Raw genomic sequence first — 19,146 nt, forward strand, 5'->3', positions numbered from 1 at the left:
TGGACTAAAGGTATCTGATGGACTAAAGGCATCTGATGGACTAAAGGCATCTGATGGACTAAAGACATATATGATGGACTAAAGGTATCTGATGGACTAAAGGCATATATGATGGACTAAAGGTATCTGATGGACTAAAGGCATCTGATGGACTAAAGGCAACTGATGGACTAAAATTATACTTTATCTGCTTTCACATATCATTTCATTCCATCAATAAACACTATATAGATTAATTCATATGTTTCACAGACAGGAAAATCCAACGATTTTCCACTTGCCAGCAATGGAATTTTTTACTACATTTCTAACAAGTGTACTGCATGTGGAACATAGTATGCTGTCTTATAAACTTTTTCCAACAAATATATATTTGTAACCTTGGAGCTAGAGTCTAGTCTTTGTATAATAAGAATGTGTACATGATAAAGTTTGATCAAAATATCAGTAGGAGTTAGAAACTGACAGTCTGGATAAAGAAACAGGCCACTGATTCTTTATCCAGGCTGTCAGTTTTTAACCCCTACTGATATTTTGATTAAACTTTATCATGTACATAAAAAAAATATCAGTAGGGGTTAAAAACTGACAGCCTGGATAAAGAAACAGGCCACTGACTTTGCCCTTGAGACAAGTGGTATAACTGAACATGTGAGACACTGTCAAGTCAAGATCTACATAAGATTAATTCATTAAAACATACAGGTGAGACTCTTATCAAGTCAAGATATATGCAAGGCTGATTCATTAAAACATATTGAGATACTTCAAGTCAAGATCTGTATAAGACTAATTCATTAAAACATACATGTGAGACAGCCAAGTCAAGATATATACCTAGCTAATTCATTAAAACATACGAGATACTGTCAAGTCAAGATCTATACAAGGCTAATTCATTAAAATGTGTTCAATGATTTACAAGTTATACAACACGAACAGAGGTCTCTCATTTATATTTTTCCAGTGGTGTGACCTTGACTTGGAGGCAGGGGCATGGCTATAGCATGGGAACACCTTTGAGTCATGATATATGTAACTGGTGGATGCTATTCTCTAGACAAAAATAAAAGTAAGAACTACAGTTTTCCTTTTTATCAGTTTCACTTTGAGGATGGGGGCCCGGCTATGGTATGCAACACACCATCTAGATACAATATATAACTGGCTAAATACTTTCAGAGGTTTGAAAGTTGTTCCATGTGCACGGACACAAGTGACAGAATTACATTTTCCCTAGCAAATAATTGAACTAGATGATGGGGGCTTGGCTATGTTATGATGTTTAGCTATGGCATGATGTCTAGTTCTGTTATGCTGTCTAGTTATGGCATGCTGTCTAGTTATGGCAATCTGTCTAGTTATGGAATGATGTCTAGTTATGGCAATCTGTCTAGTTATGACATGCTGTCTAGTTATGTTATGCTGTCTAGGTAGGTTATTTTGTCTAGTTATGGCAGTCTGCCTAGTTACGGCATGCTGTCTATTTATGCCATGCTGTCTAGTTAAGGTATGCTGTCTATTTAGGGTATGCTGTCTGTTTAGGGTATGCTGTCTAAGGTATGCTTTCTATTTAGGATATGCTGTCTATTTAAGGTATGCTGTCTAGTTATGGTATGCTGTCTATTTAGGGTATTCTGTCTATTTAAGGTATGCTGTCTAGTTATGGCATGTTGTCTAGTTAAGGTATGCTGTCTATTTAGGGTATGCTGTCTAAGGTATGCTTTCTATTTAGGGTATGCTGTCTATTTAAGGTATGCTGTCTAGTTATGGCATGTTGTCTAGTTAAGGTATGCTAGGGTATGCTGTCTAAGGTTTGCTTTCTATTTAGGGTATGCTGTCTATTTATGGCATGTTGTCCAGTTATGACAGAAGTTCTAATAATCTTTGTATCTGTTACAGAGTTATGGACAATGTTAACAGATGGAAATGCCATAACATCTGATTTACAACAGGAATATCAAATCATTAAACATTTCCTTAATATTCTTTATGAAACCTCTTAACTAGTTACACAAAGTTTTAACTGCCTATCAAATTTTCAATTTATTCTGGGAGACAAAATATGTTGAAAGCCCAGTCTAATCTGTACATTGACAAATCTACAATGATTGAGGGTCCACAGATGTTTCACTTCATTATGAAAATTATTGCAGCTGATTCCATTAAAGTTAGTCAAAATATTGGGTCATTCTTCAGACATGTGTCTTTCTTCCATCACTTGTTGCCCAAATACTAGCTAAACAGGAGACAATGACTTCTCCATGATTTTCACACAACCAACCTCAAGACTTTTCATCAGGTGAAATTTTAATGTTTAAGGGAAGCAGTGTTTATATGAGAGTAGACTCCATTTGAATAGATCCCATGTAGTATATTTCAACAAACCTACATCTGATAAATAACTTTCCATTAATAAAGACTACACTTACTGTTCTTTATTTTCATTAACAGCAAAACATCAGCTGAGGTGAGTTATAACAAATGGCACTCTGATATATGCATTAGAATTGCACTGAACAGTAGAAACACTCTTCACTGAACATCAAAACTGCATGTCTACCATTGTACAATCTCACCATGTGCAGTTAGAAAAATACCTTTTATAACTAGATAATTACTGAATGCATATCATGACTCCATTACAAAATGTCAGTTGATTTTGGCAGCTGATCTAGAAGTCAAGTGCTTGTGTGATCAGACTGAGCTTCACATGTCAGTTGATTTTGGCAGCTGATCTAGAAGTCAAGTGCCTATGAGATCAGACTGAGCTTCACATATCTGTTGATTTTGGCAGCTGATCTAGAAGTCAAGTGCTTATGTGATCAGACTGAGCTTCACATATCAGTTGATTTTGGCAGCTGATCTAGAAGTCAAGTGCCTACATAATCAGATGAGCTTCACATGTCAGTTGATTTTGGCAGCTGATCTAGAAGTCAAGTGCCTACATGATCAGATGAGTTTCACATATCAGTTGATTTTGGCAGCTGATCTAGAAGTCAAGTGCCTACATAATCAGATGAGCTTCACATATCAGTTGATTTTGGCAGCCGATCTAAAAGTCAAGTGCCTATGTGATCAGACTGAGCTTCACATGTCAGTTGATTTTGGCAGCTGATCTAGAAGTCAAGTGCCTACATGATCAGATGAGCTTCACGTATCAATTGATTTTGGCAGCTGATCTAGAATCCAAGTGCCTATGTGATCAGACTGAGCTTCACATGTCAGTTGACTTTGGCAGCTGATCTAAAAGTCAAGTGCCTATTAGACCAGACTGAGCTTCACATATCAGTTGATTTTGGCAGCTGATCCAGAAGTCAAGTGCCTATGAGATCAGACTGAGCTTCACATATCAGTTGGCTGTGGCAGCTGATATAGAAGTCAAGTGCCTACATGATCAGATGAGCTTCACTTATCAATTGATTTTGGCAGCTGATCTAGAAGTCAAGTGCCTATGAGATCAGACTGAGCTTCACATGTTAGTTGACTTTGGCAGCTGATCTAAAAGTCAAGTGCCTATGAGATCAGACTGAGCTTCACATGTCACTTGATTTTGGCAGCTGATATAGAAGTCAAGTGCCTACATGATCAGACTGAGCTTCAAAGATATCTGTGAATGCCACAGGTATTGTTTGGCTGACAGCAAACTATGTGGAAGTTTGATCTGCTTGCTCATTTTTTATAGGGGTGGGGTGGGTGGGGTTAGTTAAATTTAAGAAGGATTACACAATTGTGCATCCTGGAGAAAACACTGAGGATGATTGGATACTTACTGCCCTAAACAAGGAGATCTGTAAATTTGCAAGCCTAGATTTAGACGATACATGTCATAGCATGTCTCTAGAGTTTTGATACTTCCAGGTATCACAAGGCACTTACTGTATATACACACATAGAACAAGACCCAGATTTGCCATCACATAAAGCACAGGTAGATCAGGGTCTATGCTATCTCTTTTAATAGTTACTCCTAAGAAACTGCATGCATTCTGTGATGGTAGGTCTGGCCCTATGAAGATTACAGTTGGATACAATTTATAAAAGATTATATGTGGTCCCTAGAAATCTGTCCAAAAACATGAATGCACCCAACATAAATGCACCCAACATGCACCCAACATGAATTCACCAAACATGAATGCACCCACCAACATGAATGCACCCAACATGAATGCAACCAACATGAATGTACCCAATAACTGGATGCACCCAACAAGAATGCACTCAACATGAATACACCCAATAATTGGATGCAACTGAATTGCAAGGTTTTGATTCAAACAAGAGCAAAATGTCTGTATAATTTACCAGAACTACAGCTTATTCAGCAGAAAAACATGATTTTCATGTTAACATAAATACAGTGGAAACTTACTGCTGCAGCTCTTCTGCCTCCTCCAGAAGCCTTGCTTTGTCCATCCTCATTTTGTCTATATCAAGCCACAAATTCCAATGTTTCTCTCCAGATGTTCTAGCCAGGAACTTCTTGAACTGCTCTATACCTTTGTATGTTGATAAGGTGAATGTTTTATGCTTATGTTTTCTGAAAAACAAATCTGCCTCCTCATAATCATCATCACTGTCCAGTAGAGAATCTACATCACTTTCTTCCTCCTGTCTTTTTGGTGGGTACTCCATCTTCTCTTTCATCTGCTCATTGGGGAATGTTGCTACCGATGCCAATGTCTGCTTTTCTATAAAAGTCAGCCGGTCAAGATGATCCATTGTCAGTCCAGTAAAAGACTTGTCTGGGAAGATGTTTTCAATTTCTGGAATGATCTGAACATCCTCTTCAGCCTGGTTTGTCAACAGAGATATAGATCGTTTGAGAACTGTCCCAACTATAACAGCTCCCATGTCATCTATTGAGTATACAACATAATTTTGCAAAGATGGACCTTCATCTTCCACCTCTTCTTGTCCATCAGTAGTGAGATTTTCATCACCTTTACCAGAGTCCATCGAAGCATCATCATCTGCCTTGTCCACCGATAGATCAGAGCCTGACTCACTATCCATGTCAGATGGCTGCTCTTTTAGAACTTTGGGATAGGTGTACACTGTAGCACTCACTGGCTTTTTGCCATGCTGATCTTGGGCCATTTCACATATATTCTGGTTCAATCTTGGTCTACTGCCTTCTGAGACAAATAATTTGCTCATCAGAATTTCATCCTCACTATCACCAGTGAGAGAATATTTGGACTGATAGACATTTCCATTTGACCCGCAATGTACTGAGCTTTTCAAAGATGATCCCATGCCACTATCTGCACGAGGATAGCGATCCATTGCACTATATGCACTAGCTGGCCGAGCGCTTGTTGGACGAGGTTGAGTTCTGGTATACTCACTACTCGGACGTGTGGATGCTGCTGAATATGTCACCTCCAGGTCTTGGAGCATTTTGGCTTTTGAGTACCATGCATCTGTTTCAGTTGTTGTTGCATTTCCCATACAGACATACATATCCTTCATTAATGTTTGTTTTGGATCCACTTTTGGGACTTCCTGTGAGACAACCTTCCGCTCCTTCTTGGGACTTTGTCTATGGTCAATTTCCATTAGGACATATTCCCCATGTTCTCCAGTGAGCCGAGCTTGGGACACCAGCTTTGAAAGTCTGAATTCCACATACAGATCACTCTCCAGAAATGTTGGAAGCCTTTCTGCCTTAATCCAGTGTATCCCTTGCTCTTTGTTCAGGGTCTGTAATTAAAATATACATTCAATCAAAATTCTCTAAAATAAGAAAGAAATCGTGAACAGTATGTGCATCCTGAAATTTCATTCCTCAAAATTGGTTTATAAAACCTCTCTTGCAAGATGGGTCTTAGTCATTGATTTACAATGTGCATACCATATTTATTCCATGTCAGTTTACAAATGCTTGTATTAAGTTAACTTTACATGGTTTTACATCTTTGCTAGCTGAGGAAAAGTTTTCACTGCTTACCAGTTGTCACCATCATCAAAGGTGATAACTGGTCCTCAGATAGTAGATATTTCATCATTCAGAGATCAATGTGCACAATTTCTGAGGTGCTAAAATTGATGATAACTCATGACTATATGTGTGTACATAGTTTTTACTTAATAGAATGAGCAAGAAGTTACTGAAATGTGATTCTTTGTGTTTTATTTCCATGTTCAATGTACTCAAAATAATGCCATCCCAATTTCCTTTTACCTATTTAAGTATATATAGTACTTACTCCATTAGTTTGCTGAATAATTGAAAGGATTATCTCACCTTCATTTGGAAGGAAAATAAAGAACATGACCTAATTTTATTGAAAAGTGGGAGCCAGTTGGGAAATGGGTGAAGATAAAAGAGTTCATATGGGTTTGGCTGGCTGGGATTGATTGATAATGAAAGATATATTTTTTTTTAAAGAATAATTTGACAGCTTATCCTAGTTGTAACTGAAAAAATATAGAGACATTGTTTTATTAACAGTTTTTCAGTCCTTTAACAGACTTGAGTTTGGAACACTCATTACTGAAATTAGCACCTGACTCTTTGGTGCGAGATTTAAAGCATATGTTTCCAACACATGTAGGTCCAGAAAATGCTGCAGATCATATCCTTGTATCTACAATGAAGCTGTCATCCAGGATGCATCTATACTTATAAATATAGGTCTGATCATAAGCACTAAGAAATGTAAAGATACTGAATTTTTAATATCATGGTGTTTTCATAGGTTTGCTATGGGAACTGAATTAATACCATGAGTCCTAAAGACCCATTTGTTCTCCACTTAGTTTTAACTGGTGGCTGCTATCATTTATTAAAGCATGTTTAATTCTCCTTGACATGGACCAAGGTTGCCAGATTTTCTGTCAATCTAAACAATAGTAAGGAGCAAAGATCTGATCCCATGCTAAGATATCTCTAAGATAAGAAAACATAAACTAATTTTACATCATATTTTAGAATTTTTCAATAAAATGTAAAATAACATACACTCACTCTGGCCATCTAAGTGGTGCTATTTTCATATCTTCTGATGAAAAACCTACAGTATGTCAATAAGACCATCCATTCAGTAGGCTATCAATGTGAAGATTTTCAAGATGCCTCTGTCCAAGATGTCCAAGTAACATCATTTTCATTTAGGACTAATTAAACATCATTTTCATTTAGGACTATGTAAACATCATTTTCATTTAGGACTATGTAAACATCATTTTCATTTAGGACTATGTAAACATCGTTTTCATTTAGGACTAATTAAACATCATTTTCATTTAGGACTATGTAAACATCATTTTCATTTAGGACTATGCAAACATCATTTTCATTTAGGACTATGTAAACATCATTTTCATTTAGGACTATGCAAACATCATTTTCATTTAGGACTAATTAAACATCATTTTCATTTAGGACTAATTAAACATCATTTTCATTTAGGACTATGTAAACATCGTTTTCATTTAGGACTAATTAAACATCATTTTCATTTAGGACTATGTAAACATCATTTTCATTTAGGACTATGCAAACATCATTTTCATTTAGGACTATGTAAACATCATTTTCATTTAGGACTATGCAAACATCATTTTCATTTAGGACTAATTAAACATCATTTTCATTTAGGACTAATTAAACATCATTTTCATTTAGGACTATGTAAACATCATTTTCATTTAAGATTATGTAAACATCATTTTCACATAGGACTATGTAAACATCATTTTCATTTAGGACTATGTAAACATCATTTTCATTTAGGACTATGTAAACATCATTTTCATTTAGGACTATGTAAACATCATTTTCATTTAGGACTATGTAAACATCATTTTCACATAGGACTATGTAAACATCATTTTCATTTAAGACTATGTAAACATCATTTTCATTTAGGACTATGTAAACATCATTTTCATTTAGGACTATGTAAACATCATTTTCATTCAGGACTATGCAAACATCATTTTCACATAGGATTATGTAAACATCATTTTCATTTAAGACTATGTAAACATCATTTTCATTTAGGACTATGTAAACATCATTTTCATTTAGGACTATGTAAACATCATTTTCATTTAGGACTACGTAAACATCATTTTCATTTAGGACTATGTAAACATCATTTTCATTTAGGACTATGTAAACATCATTTTCATTTAGGACTATGTAAACATCGTTTTCATTTAGGACTAATTAAACATCATTTTCATTTAGGACTATGTAAACATCATTTTCATTTAGGACTATGTAAACATCATTTTCATTTAGGACTATGTAAACATCATTTTCATTTAGGACTAATTAAACATCATTTTCATTTAGGACTATGTAAACATCATTTTCATTTAGGACTATGTAAACATCATTTTCATTTAGGACTATGTAAACATCATTTTCATTTAGGACTATGTAAACATCGTTTTCATTTAGGACTAATTAAACATCATTTTCATTTAGGACTATGTAAACATCATTTTCATTTAGGACTATGCAAACATCATTTTCATTTAGGACTAATTAAACATCATTTTCATTCAGGACTATGCAAACATCATTTTCATTTAGGACTATGTAAACATCATTTTCATTTAGGACTAATTAAACATCATTTTCATTTAGGACTATGTAAACATCATTTTCATTTAGGACTATGCAAACATCATTTTCATTTAGGACTACGTAAACATCATTTTCATTTAGGACTATGTAAACATCATTTTCACATAGGACTATGTAAACATCATTTTCATTTAGAACTATGTAAACATTGTAAATAATCTTCTGGTGAAAACTCGATGTTGATATGACTTTCCATTTATGAGAAGTAGCACTATGGCTGTTGTAGTGGCTCTACAGGACATTAGATAGCGCCATTTAGGACAACATCATAAGCAGTCTTTTAGTGATCAGATCATCAATTCAGGGGTAGTGATAACAAGATTTTCAAGATATCCATAATGCAGCAGCCATAATGGATGACCAAGCAGTACCATTGCTATTTAGGACCAACTAGACCATGAGATGAATGTGCTTTGTGGCAATCATCCTAGTAGTTTGGGAGAAGGAATATGAATAACAGACTTGTGCTAACAGACAGAAAAGACAATGTATAAAGTACAAGACAACAATGCTCTTCTGGTTTATGACTATAGTGGAATTAAATATGAAATATTATCATTTTAACTGCCTGGTTTCATTTGTCTGCTGCTGGTATATGATCAGGTACATAATGAGGTACATGATCAGGTACATAATGAGGTACATTATCAGGTACATAATGAGGTACATGATCAGGTACATAATGAGGTACATGATCAGTTACATAGTGAGGTACATGATCAGGTACATAATGAGGTACATGATCAGGTACATAATGAGGTACATGATCAGGTACGTAATGAGGTACATGATCAGGTACGTAATGAGGTACATGATCAGGTACATAATGAGGTACATGATCAGGTACATGATCAGATGCATTCTTTCTGTAAAATATTTAAGGATGAGATTGTAATGTTACTCTTCCAATATTCAATTGCTGAACATTCTTTTCCAAACTCAAAGAAGTTTGCTATCAGAATTAATGGTAAATCAATATGATGCATTGTGTAATGCAAACTACACACAATTCATACTGGTAAATCAATATGATGCACTGTATATTGCAAACTACACACAATTCAACTGGTAAATGAATATGATGCATTGTGTAATGCAAACTGCACACAATTCATACTGGTAAATCAATATGATTCATTATATAATGCAAACTACACAATTCATACTGGTAAATCAATATCATGCATTGTATAATGCAACCTACAAACAATTCATGCTGGTAAATCAATATGATTGATTGTGTAATGCAAACTACACACAATTCATACTGGTAAATCAATATTAAGTTTGTGTAATGCAAACAACACAAAATTCATACTGGTAAATCAATATGACACATTGTGGAATACGTGTTTCACCTCATTCTTACTGGTAAATCCATGTGATGCAAGGTGTAATGCACATTACACCCAATTCTTACTGGTAAATCCATGTGATGCTTTGTGTAATGCACACTACACCTCATTCTTACTGGTAAATCCATGTGATGCATGGTGTAATGCACACTACACCCAATTCTTTTTGGTAAATCCATGTGATGCTTTGTGTAATGCACACTACACCCAATTCTTACTGGTAAATCCATGTGATGCTTTGTGTAATGCACACTACATCTCATTATTGGTAAATCCATGTGAGGCATGGTGTAATGCACACTACATCTCATTATTGGTAAATCCATGTGATGCTTTGTGTAATGCACAATACACCCAATTCTTACTGGAAAAACCATGTGATGCTTTGTGTAATGCACACTATACCCAATTCTTATTGGTAAATCCATGTGAGGCATGGTGTAATGCACACTACATCTCATTATTGGTAAATCCATGTGATGCTTTGTGTAATGCACACTACACCCAATTCTTACTGGAAAAACCATGTGATGCTTTGTGTAATGTACACTACACCCAATTCTTACTGGTAAATCCATGTGATGCTTTGTGTAATGCACACTTCACCCAATTCTAACTGGAAAAACCATGTGATGCTTTGTGTAATGCACACTACACTCAATTCTAACTGGTAAATCCATGTGATGCATGGTGTAATGCACACTACACCCAATTCTTATTGGTAAATCCATGTGATGCTTTGTGTAATGCACACTACACCTCATTCTCATTGGTAATCCATGTGATGCATGGTGTAATGCACACTACACCCAATTCTTATTGGTAAATCCATGTGATGCTTTGTGTAATGCACACTATACCCAATTATTTCTGGTAAATCCATATAATGCATTGTTTAATGGACCTTACACTAAATTCTTGTCAACTTTGGCTTTTTCCAAGCAATGCCATATTTCAATATGAAAATCACCTATATTTCATGAAAAGTATTAACAAGAAAAATATATTTTATAAATTATGCAAAGTAATTATTTAGAAACAGATCACTTGGTATGCATTTTACCATTGGGGCATTTACATTAAAGGAACAAGATAAGACTGAAATGCTATTGCTTTGAAGCAGTACTGAAATTATAACAAATATGGCAGAATCAATAAAAGCTACATTTGTAAGTGTTAGTGTTTGTAGTAAATACTATTTATTTCCCCCCCCCCCCGTCTCCTTGATGACATTAGCAGTTATAACTATGTCAACAATACGATTGATTTAAAGATAGACATAGAGCCAAAAATTTCACTGGCAAGTGAAATTCATTAATCCTGACATGACATGGACAGAGTGCAAATGACAAAAACTACTTGGTTTTTAATACAATAATAAAACACCATAAAATTCTAAAATGGTAATACATCCATGTTTCTGTCTATTGATCTTTAGGTAGTCTGAGTGGCAACAATTACAGTCTAAGTCTGTGTAAGCCCTGTGAGCCCTAAACAAAGTTTTCTTTTGTAATGTTTGACCTTGCATGGACACTAGGCATAATCTTGAGCTTGATCATTATGTGTCCAGGATGCAACATTTTCCATTAGCATGACCTTGGTCTTATCATTGGTTGAAACCATGACCTTGTCTTATCATTGGTTGAAACCTTGACCTTTGTCTTATCATTGGTTGAAACCTCCTTGAATCATAATATTTTTAAAATTATCAAAAACTAAAAGCACATATTTTTCTTAAGAGACCTATGGCAAGTAGGAAGAAATCCTTTAAAATCTTTTAAAATGCAATCAAATTTTTTAAAACCTTTTAAAATACTACCAAATTTATTTCAATCTTTAAAATGCAACCAAATGTATTTAAAATCTTTTAAAATGCTACCAAATTTATTTAAAATCTTTAAAATGCTACCAAAAAATGACATGAAAGAAATCACCAGCTTTCATATGGTCATATGTTTGTTGTTTCAGTGATTTCATTCCCTTAATAAATTAATTTAAAATCCTTTCAAAATGCTATCAGACTCATTTAAAATCTTTTGAAATGCAACCAGATTTATTTAAAAATCTTTTAAAATGCTACCAAATTTATTTAAAATCTTTTAAAATGCTACCAAATTTATTTAAAATCTTTAAAATGCTACCAAAAAATGACATGAAAGAAAGCACCAGCTTTCATATGGACATATGTTTGTTGTTTCAGTGATTTCATTCCCTTAATAGAGAGATGACAGGAAAGTCTAGAATAAGGTTGAGCTCACAGAGAATTGTAAAGAGCTAATGTTGTATTTACTGTAACATTGAATCACAGAGAATTGTGAAGAGCTAATGTTGTATTTACCATAACATTGAAACTAGTGTTGATCTCCACATTTTCAGGTCCATCAGGGTTCTCTATGGGTATCAGGGGTATATCAATGTAGCTGTGATTTCTGCTGGCTTTGTAGATCTTTGGTGTCCGTTTCTGTGACCTGATGGCGGCCTTGATCTGATTGGCCAGTTCCTTCTTGGCACTTGTGACCACTTCAAAACCCTTTGACTCCCGGTTATAGCATAGTGGCACTGGGAAGGTCTGAAATGATGACATTTCCATCAAACAGAGAATAAACATGCTGATGTTCATTTTTTTTTTAAATTTCTATTTCTGGTAATTGTAAACTTTAACTTCTATAATTACTTACACATAGTTTTGCAAAGCTCTAAAAATTCTTGGCTATTATCTGGTCAAGAATAAATATCAGAATGGTACTTTGTAATATAATTAATCAATGCAAGATGACTACATTCCAGTAAACCCAAGGAGACCGAAGCTGGAATCACTACTGAAAATGTAATTAAGTGAATCCTGTGACCTTAACTTTACACTTTATGACCTCAATATTTGTATGCATGTTCCTTGTAAACCCATGTAGACAACCTGTTCTTGGAAACAATTAATATATATAGCTACCTAATGAATAAAAAAACTTGTCATAATCCATCGAAACAGTTTTGATAAATTTCACCATGTGACTTTGATCTATAGCCTATCATATGCTTTATGCTTCCAATCTATCTGTGGAAGGATAACCTATCATATACTTTATGCTTCCAATCTATCTGTGGAAGGATAACCTATCATACTTGATGCTTCCAATCTATCTGTGGAAGGATAACCTATCATATACTTTATGCTTCCAATCTATCTGTGGAAGGATAACCTATCATATACTTTATGCTTCCAATCTATCTGTGGAAGGATAACCTATCATATACTTTATGCTTCCAATCTATCTGTGGAAGGATAACCTATCATATACTTTATGCTTCCAATCTATCTGTGGAAGGATAACCTATCGTGCTTTGTGCTTCCAATCTGTCTGTGGAAGAATAAGTTATTTCAAACAAGCACAAGAGTCCCTTGAAGGGACTGGTGCTCAAAAGAATTTCCAGTAATTCAATACCATTTTTTCCTTTATAAAGTGCTTAGTGTTGATACAAACATCAATTTAAATGGAAGAGTTTCAAGATGGCTGTTCTTGTGGCTATACTGGATGTCTGAGCAGCACCATTTTCATTTAAGACCAACTATACCATAGGATGACTGTGTTTGTGTAAATTATAATGGCAATCCTCCAAGCTGTCTAAGAGGAGTAGTGACCACAAACATGTGCTAATGGATGGGTGGATGACAGATGACAGACAACAAGCCATCCCATAAACTTGTTTGACCAGTAGAGCTAAATATTAACCTTGACTTTGAAGTTTGTAGTCATAAATTCCAGATATTTTTTATTGCTCACAACTACAAATTCTGATGACTCTATTCATCGATGCAGTCAGGAGATATTGACATTCAAGGATCAAAATACAGCTGCACATAAAATTAGATCTGTGGAAATATGAGTCCCAAAAGTAGATTGCTAGAACTAAATTAAATACGTCTACATTTTGACACAAAGAAGAAGAACTAGAATCTATTATCAGATATCAAATAGACATATAAGAGGTTTTAACTGGAGTTGCAAGTATCTACTGTACATGGAGTATACAGGTTTTTTTCCATTTCAATATCAGATTATTGTATTAGTGTTGATTAGTTTTCTCCCTACAGTTTGATGAAATACTTGACATATTTGATAATAATTAAGTACACTAATTTGGTCTTGATAATTATTCATCTACAGAACACTAATTGGGTCTTGATAATTATTCATCTACAGAACACTAATTGGGTCTTGATAAATTTCATCTACAGAACACTAATTGGGTCTTGATAAATATTCATCTACAGAACACTAACTGGGTCTTGAAAATTATTCATCTACAGAACACTAACTGGGTCTTGATAATTATTCATCTACAGAACACTAACTGGGTCTTGAAAATTATTCATCTACAGAACACTAACTGGGTCTTGATAATTATTCATCTACAGAACACTAATTTGGTCTTGATAATTATTCATCTACAGAACACTAATTGGGTCTTGATAATTATTCATCTACAGAACACTAATTGGGTCTTGAAAATTATTCATCTACAGAACACTAACTGGGTCTTGATAAATATTCATCTACAGAACACTAATTTGGTCTTGATAATTATTCATCTACAGAACACTAATTGGGTCTTGATAATTATTCATCTACAGAACACTAATTGGGTCTTGAAAATTATTCATCTACAGAACACTAACTGGGTCTTGATAAATATTCATCTACAGAACACTATTTGGGTCTTGATAATTATTCATCTACAGAACACTAATTGGGTCTTGATAATTATTCATCTACAGAACACTAACTGGGTCTTGAAAATTATTCATCTACAGAACACTAACTGGGTCTTGAAAATTATTCATCTACAGAACACTAATTGGGTCTTGATAATTATTCATCTACAGAACACTAATTGGTCTTGATAATTATTCATCTACAGAACACTAACTGGGTCTTGAAAATTATTCATCTACAGAACACTAATTGGGTCTTGATAATTATTCATCAACAGAACACTAATTGAGTCTTGTTGATCATAGAACTTTTTGTGAGATACTGCACTGAGCAATGAGTGTAATATTTTGATTGAAATCAGTAGGAAAAAAATGCATTTATCTTAAATGAAAGACACAGTGAAAGCAAAACCTATAAACAATACTTTCCAAAATATTTCCCATAATCAACTATTCAAAAGCATCGGTTAATTCTCTAGTGTGCTTTGATAATTTCAGGAATACTTGACTTGACTCACAGGACACAGATGGACAATGTTCCCAGTGTCACATCTACTTTAATGAGCTACCATGACTATTAATAGTAACATGGACAGTAGTGACCAATGACCTATTATTGCATGCATTAGCAGCATTACCTTGTTGCAAATGGTCACTATTTTCTAGTGTTTCATGCTTTTTTCTTTTATATCAATATATCTATTTGCTTTCTGGCCTCAGTTGCAATATTTTGTTCCATGTGTGATGCTTTCTTTTATGACTTGACTTGTCTGACATTCATTACTGGTGATATAATCCATTGGATTTATCTGCAAGTTGAACTTTACAATTGGATTCCATTTGGGATGGTGTCTGACTCTCCACATAATTTGTTTTCTCGTCATGACCCTTTGTTTGCATATACATGTATATTCAGAATGGTTATTTGCTAAGTGATTCTTGATCGCTCATTTCACTACAGACTATATATACTAGATTTCCATTTCTATTTTCATTGTCACTATAGAATCTAGATTTCTCTTTCTATTTTCATTGTCACTATGGATACTAGATTTCCCTTTCCATTTTCATTGTCACTATAGAATCTAGATTTTTGTTTCCATTTTGATTATCACTTTAGATACTAGATTTCCCTTTCCATTTTCATTGTCACTATGGATACTAGATTTCCCTTTCTATTTTCATTGTCACTTTAGATACTAGATTTCCCTATCCATTTCCATTGTCACTATAGATACTAGATTTCCCTTCCATTTTCATTGTCACTATGGATACTAGATTCCCTTTCCATTTTCATTGTCACTAAGGATACTAGATTTCCCTTTCCATTTTCATTGTCACTATGGATACTAGATTTCCCTTTCCATTTTCATTGTCTGTTTTTATGAGACCTACAAGATCTATCCAACTACCTAGACTCATACAAAAGACCTGGCATTCATCCTACTTTACCAGAGAATTGTGAGGAAATTAAAATGAGGAGTACAAATATAGCAATGATAATAACAGTTAGGATTTATTTTGGTGTCAAAGTGTGCAAAGAATATACCATTGAGAAAAATGTTGTTTCAGATGTCAGTGTCAAAGTGTGCAAAGAATAAACCATTGAGATAAATGTTGGTTCAGATGTCAGTGTCAAAGTGTGCAAAGAATATACCATTGAGATAAATGTTGGTTTAGATGTCAGTGTCAAAGTGTGCAAAGAATATACCATTGAGATAAATGTTGGTTCAGATGTCAGTGCCAAAGTAACAATGAAAGTAATATTCATTTTGACAGCTAAACAACTCAAGTCCCTGTCTATAAACAAAAAATAAACAACTCATGTCCCTGTCTATCAACAAAAATTAAACAACTCAAGTACCTGTCAATAAATAAAAAATAATCTCCAAAAAGCAAGTAACAACCACAAAAAAATAATGAATTTTCACATAAAGAAATTTTGTCAAGAAGCAGAAGCCAAAATGAGAGAATTTAAAATGATACACCCAACAGATTTTTGGAATATGATCAATATGTCATTCAGAAATCGTAAACTAAACAAACGTGATTCACTAAGCAAAATGCTTTGATCAAAGGCTATCTCTAGTCCAGTCTATATAATTAACCCTTGATTAGTTAAAATGCCTTGATTAGTTAAAATGGTGACTTAATTGGTAATAAATGTTGATCGCCTAGTGGCACAGATGGCAATATAATCAATGTCAGCCATGTTTACCATGGTATCAAAACTGTTGATGAATGCATTCGCAAGACCCTGCATGCAATAAGCATCCATTACACAGATGGAAATATAATCAATGTCAGCCATGTTTACCATGGTATCAAAACTGTTGACGAATGCATTCCCAAGACCATGCATGCAATAAGCATCCATTACACTTATGTTATGAGTAATATTAAGCTGAATTTTGAGCTGGATACACAACACTTTATGTCCTAGAAGAATTACTGAAATTCAGAAGAAAAAACCCATCATATTCTTTTATAGAATAAAGCAAACGTTTCAATTCAGTTTGACTATGAGGATCTAACAATTAAGTTACTCCAAAACAATGTAAACTTCAACCTTTTCACAATTATTCATAATCTGTATGGCAAACTAACTTTCAGTTCGATGTTTGCTGGCAAATGTATTGGGGTACTAAGGTTACATGGCACCTGGGGTAACAATGAAGACCCATAGAGGTTCTGATGCCCCAGGACCTCTGTCACCCATATTTTTTGCACCTTATCACCTCCAGCACACAGGGCAACCACTGGGTTTGCCTCCCCCCCCCCCTCCTGTCTATATGTGTACTGGGCAAATGGTATATTTATCTCCAAAGTTTTTGTTTGTTAGGCCTGTAGAAAAACTGTACTGATATTAGTGACATTGTTTGTTAGACCTGTAGAAAATCTGTACTGATATTATTGACACTGTTTGTTAGGCCTGTAGAAAATCTGTACTGATACTACTGACATTGTTTGTTAGGCCTGTAGAAAATCTGTACTGATATTATTGACATTGTTTGTTAGGCCTGTAGAAAAACTGTACTGATATTACTGACGTTGTTAGGCCTGTAGAAAATATGTACTGATATTACTGACATTGTTTGTTAAGCCTGTAGAAAAACTGTACTGATATTACTGACATTGTTAGGCCTGTACAAAATCTGTACTGATATTATTGACATTGTTTGCACTGCACTCTAATTCTTCAAATTACTGAATTCAAGGAACTATTTTCTCTGGAAATACAAAACTACTTTATAATATTCTTGGATAAAGACATTCACTGGAATTTAATGTGAATTCAAAGCTGGAATTATGTTGCTGTGATTCAACTAAAGAATGTTGGTACATCAATACTCTAATAGCTACCACAGACACATCATCATCTCCAGCTTTGGATTTAATTTGGACTTCTACTGAAGTTTATTCAGGACTTTTAAATTATTTGGACTTAAGTCTGTAATTCTAGGATTATATGGGATTTTATTCATAACAACATACATTCCTTTTTATTACATTTTTACTTTGTATTCTAGGGAAATAAATTACTAGTTGAATTTTACAAAGCTTGTTGCTTTTCAATTTTATGGTATTTATTTTAAGAGTATAGACTCTTAACACTCAGCCCTAATGAACTGAAACCTTTCTTGCAACAAACTTGGTTTTCCAAACTGAATATATATTTAGAAGGTTTCAAGATACAACAGATATCAACATTTTAATTTTAGTTTATGACAACAATGCTGCAATATTTAAAACTGATTTAGAATCATTTCAGGACAATATCATTTACCAAACTTTAAAAACTTTACATAAACTTTTGACCAAACTATGGTAACACTATAAATATTTGTAGTAATGCAAGGATAATCATAATGAGGTGTGAAAAGGTCTTGGTATTAATTCATCACCACTATTATTTTATGAAGAACACATTTACATTTGTTCTACACACTATTATTTAATGAAGAACACATTTACATTTGTTCTATACACTATTATTTTATGATGAACACATTTACATTTGTTCTATACACTATTATTTTATGATGAACACATTCACATTTGTTCTACACACTATAATTTTATGATGAACACATTTACATTTGTTCTATACACTATTATTTTATGATGAACACATTTACATTTGTTCTACACACTTTTATTTTATGATGAACACATTTCCATTTGTTTTATACACTATTATTTTATGATGAACACATTTCCATTTGTTCTACAAACTATAATTTTATGATGAACACATTTACATTTGTTCTAGACACTATTATTTTATGGTGAACACATTTACACTTGTTATATACACTTATTTTATGATGAACACATTTACATTTGTTCTACACACTACTATTTTTATGAACACATTCATATTTGTTCTATACACTATTATTTTATGGTGAACACATTCATATTTGTTCTATACACTATTATTTTATGATGAACACTCACATTTGTTCTAT

The 19,146-nt window shown here is 33.9% G+C and overlaps 1 protein-coding gene across 2 annotated transcripts in view; it reads right to left on the reverse strand.

The window, feature by feature from the left end:
* Nucleotides 1-19,146, reverse strand: part of LOC149806521 (regulator of G protein signaling 22-like) — a 201,709-nt gene that overhangs the window by 103,688 nt on the left and 78,875 nt on the right. For both annotated transcript variants that reach the window (XM_089954185.1, XM_089954186.1), the window contains 2 exons: nucleotides 12,302-12,532; nucleotides 4,376-5,709 (listed from right to left, as the gene is read on the reverse strand). In XM_089954185.1, coding sequence (XP_089810311.1) covers nucleotides 4,376-5,709; nucleotides 12,302-12,532 — 1,565 coding nt within the window. The remainder of the gene's footprint in view (nucleotides 1-4,375; nucleotides 5,710-12,301; nucleotides 12,533-19,146) is intronic.

Source organism: Sinohyriopsis cumingii, chromosome 1, assembly GCF_028554795.1.
Source record: "Sinohyriopsis cumingii isolate HCF-2022 chromosome 1, ASM2855479v2, whole genome shotgun sequence".
Classification (NCBI taxonomy): domain Eukaryota; kingdom Metazoa; phylum Mollusca; class Bivalvia; order Unionida; family Unionidae; genus Sinohyriopsis; species Sinohyriopsis cumingii.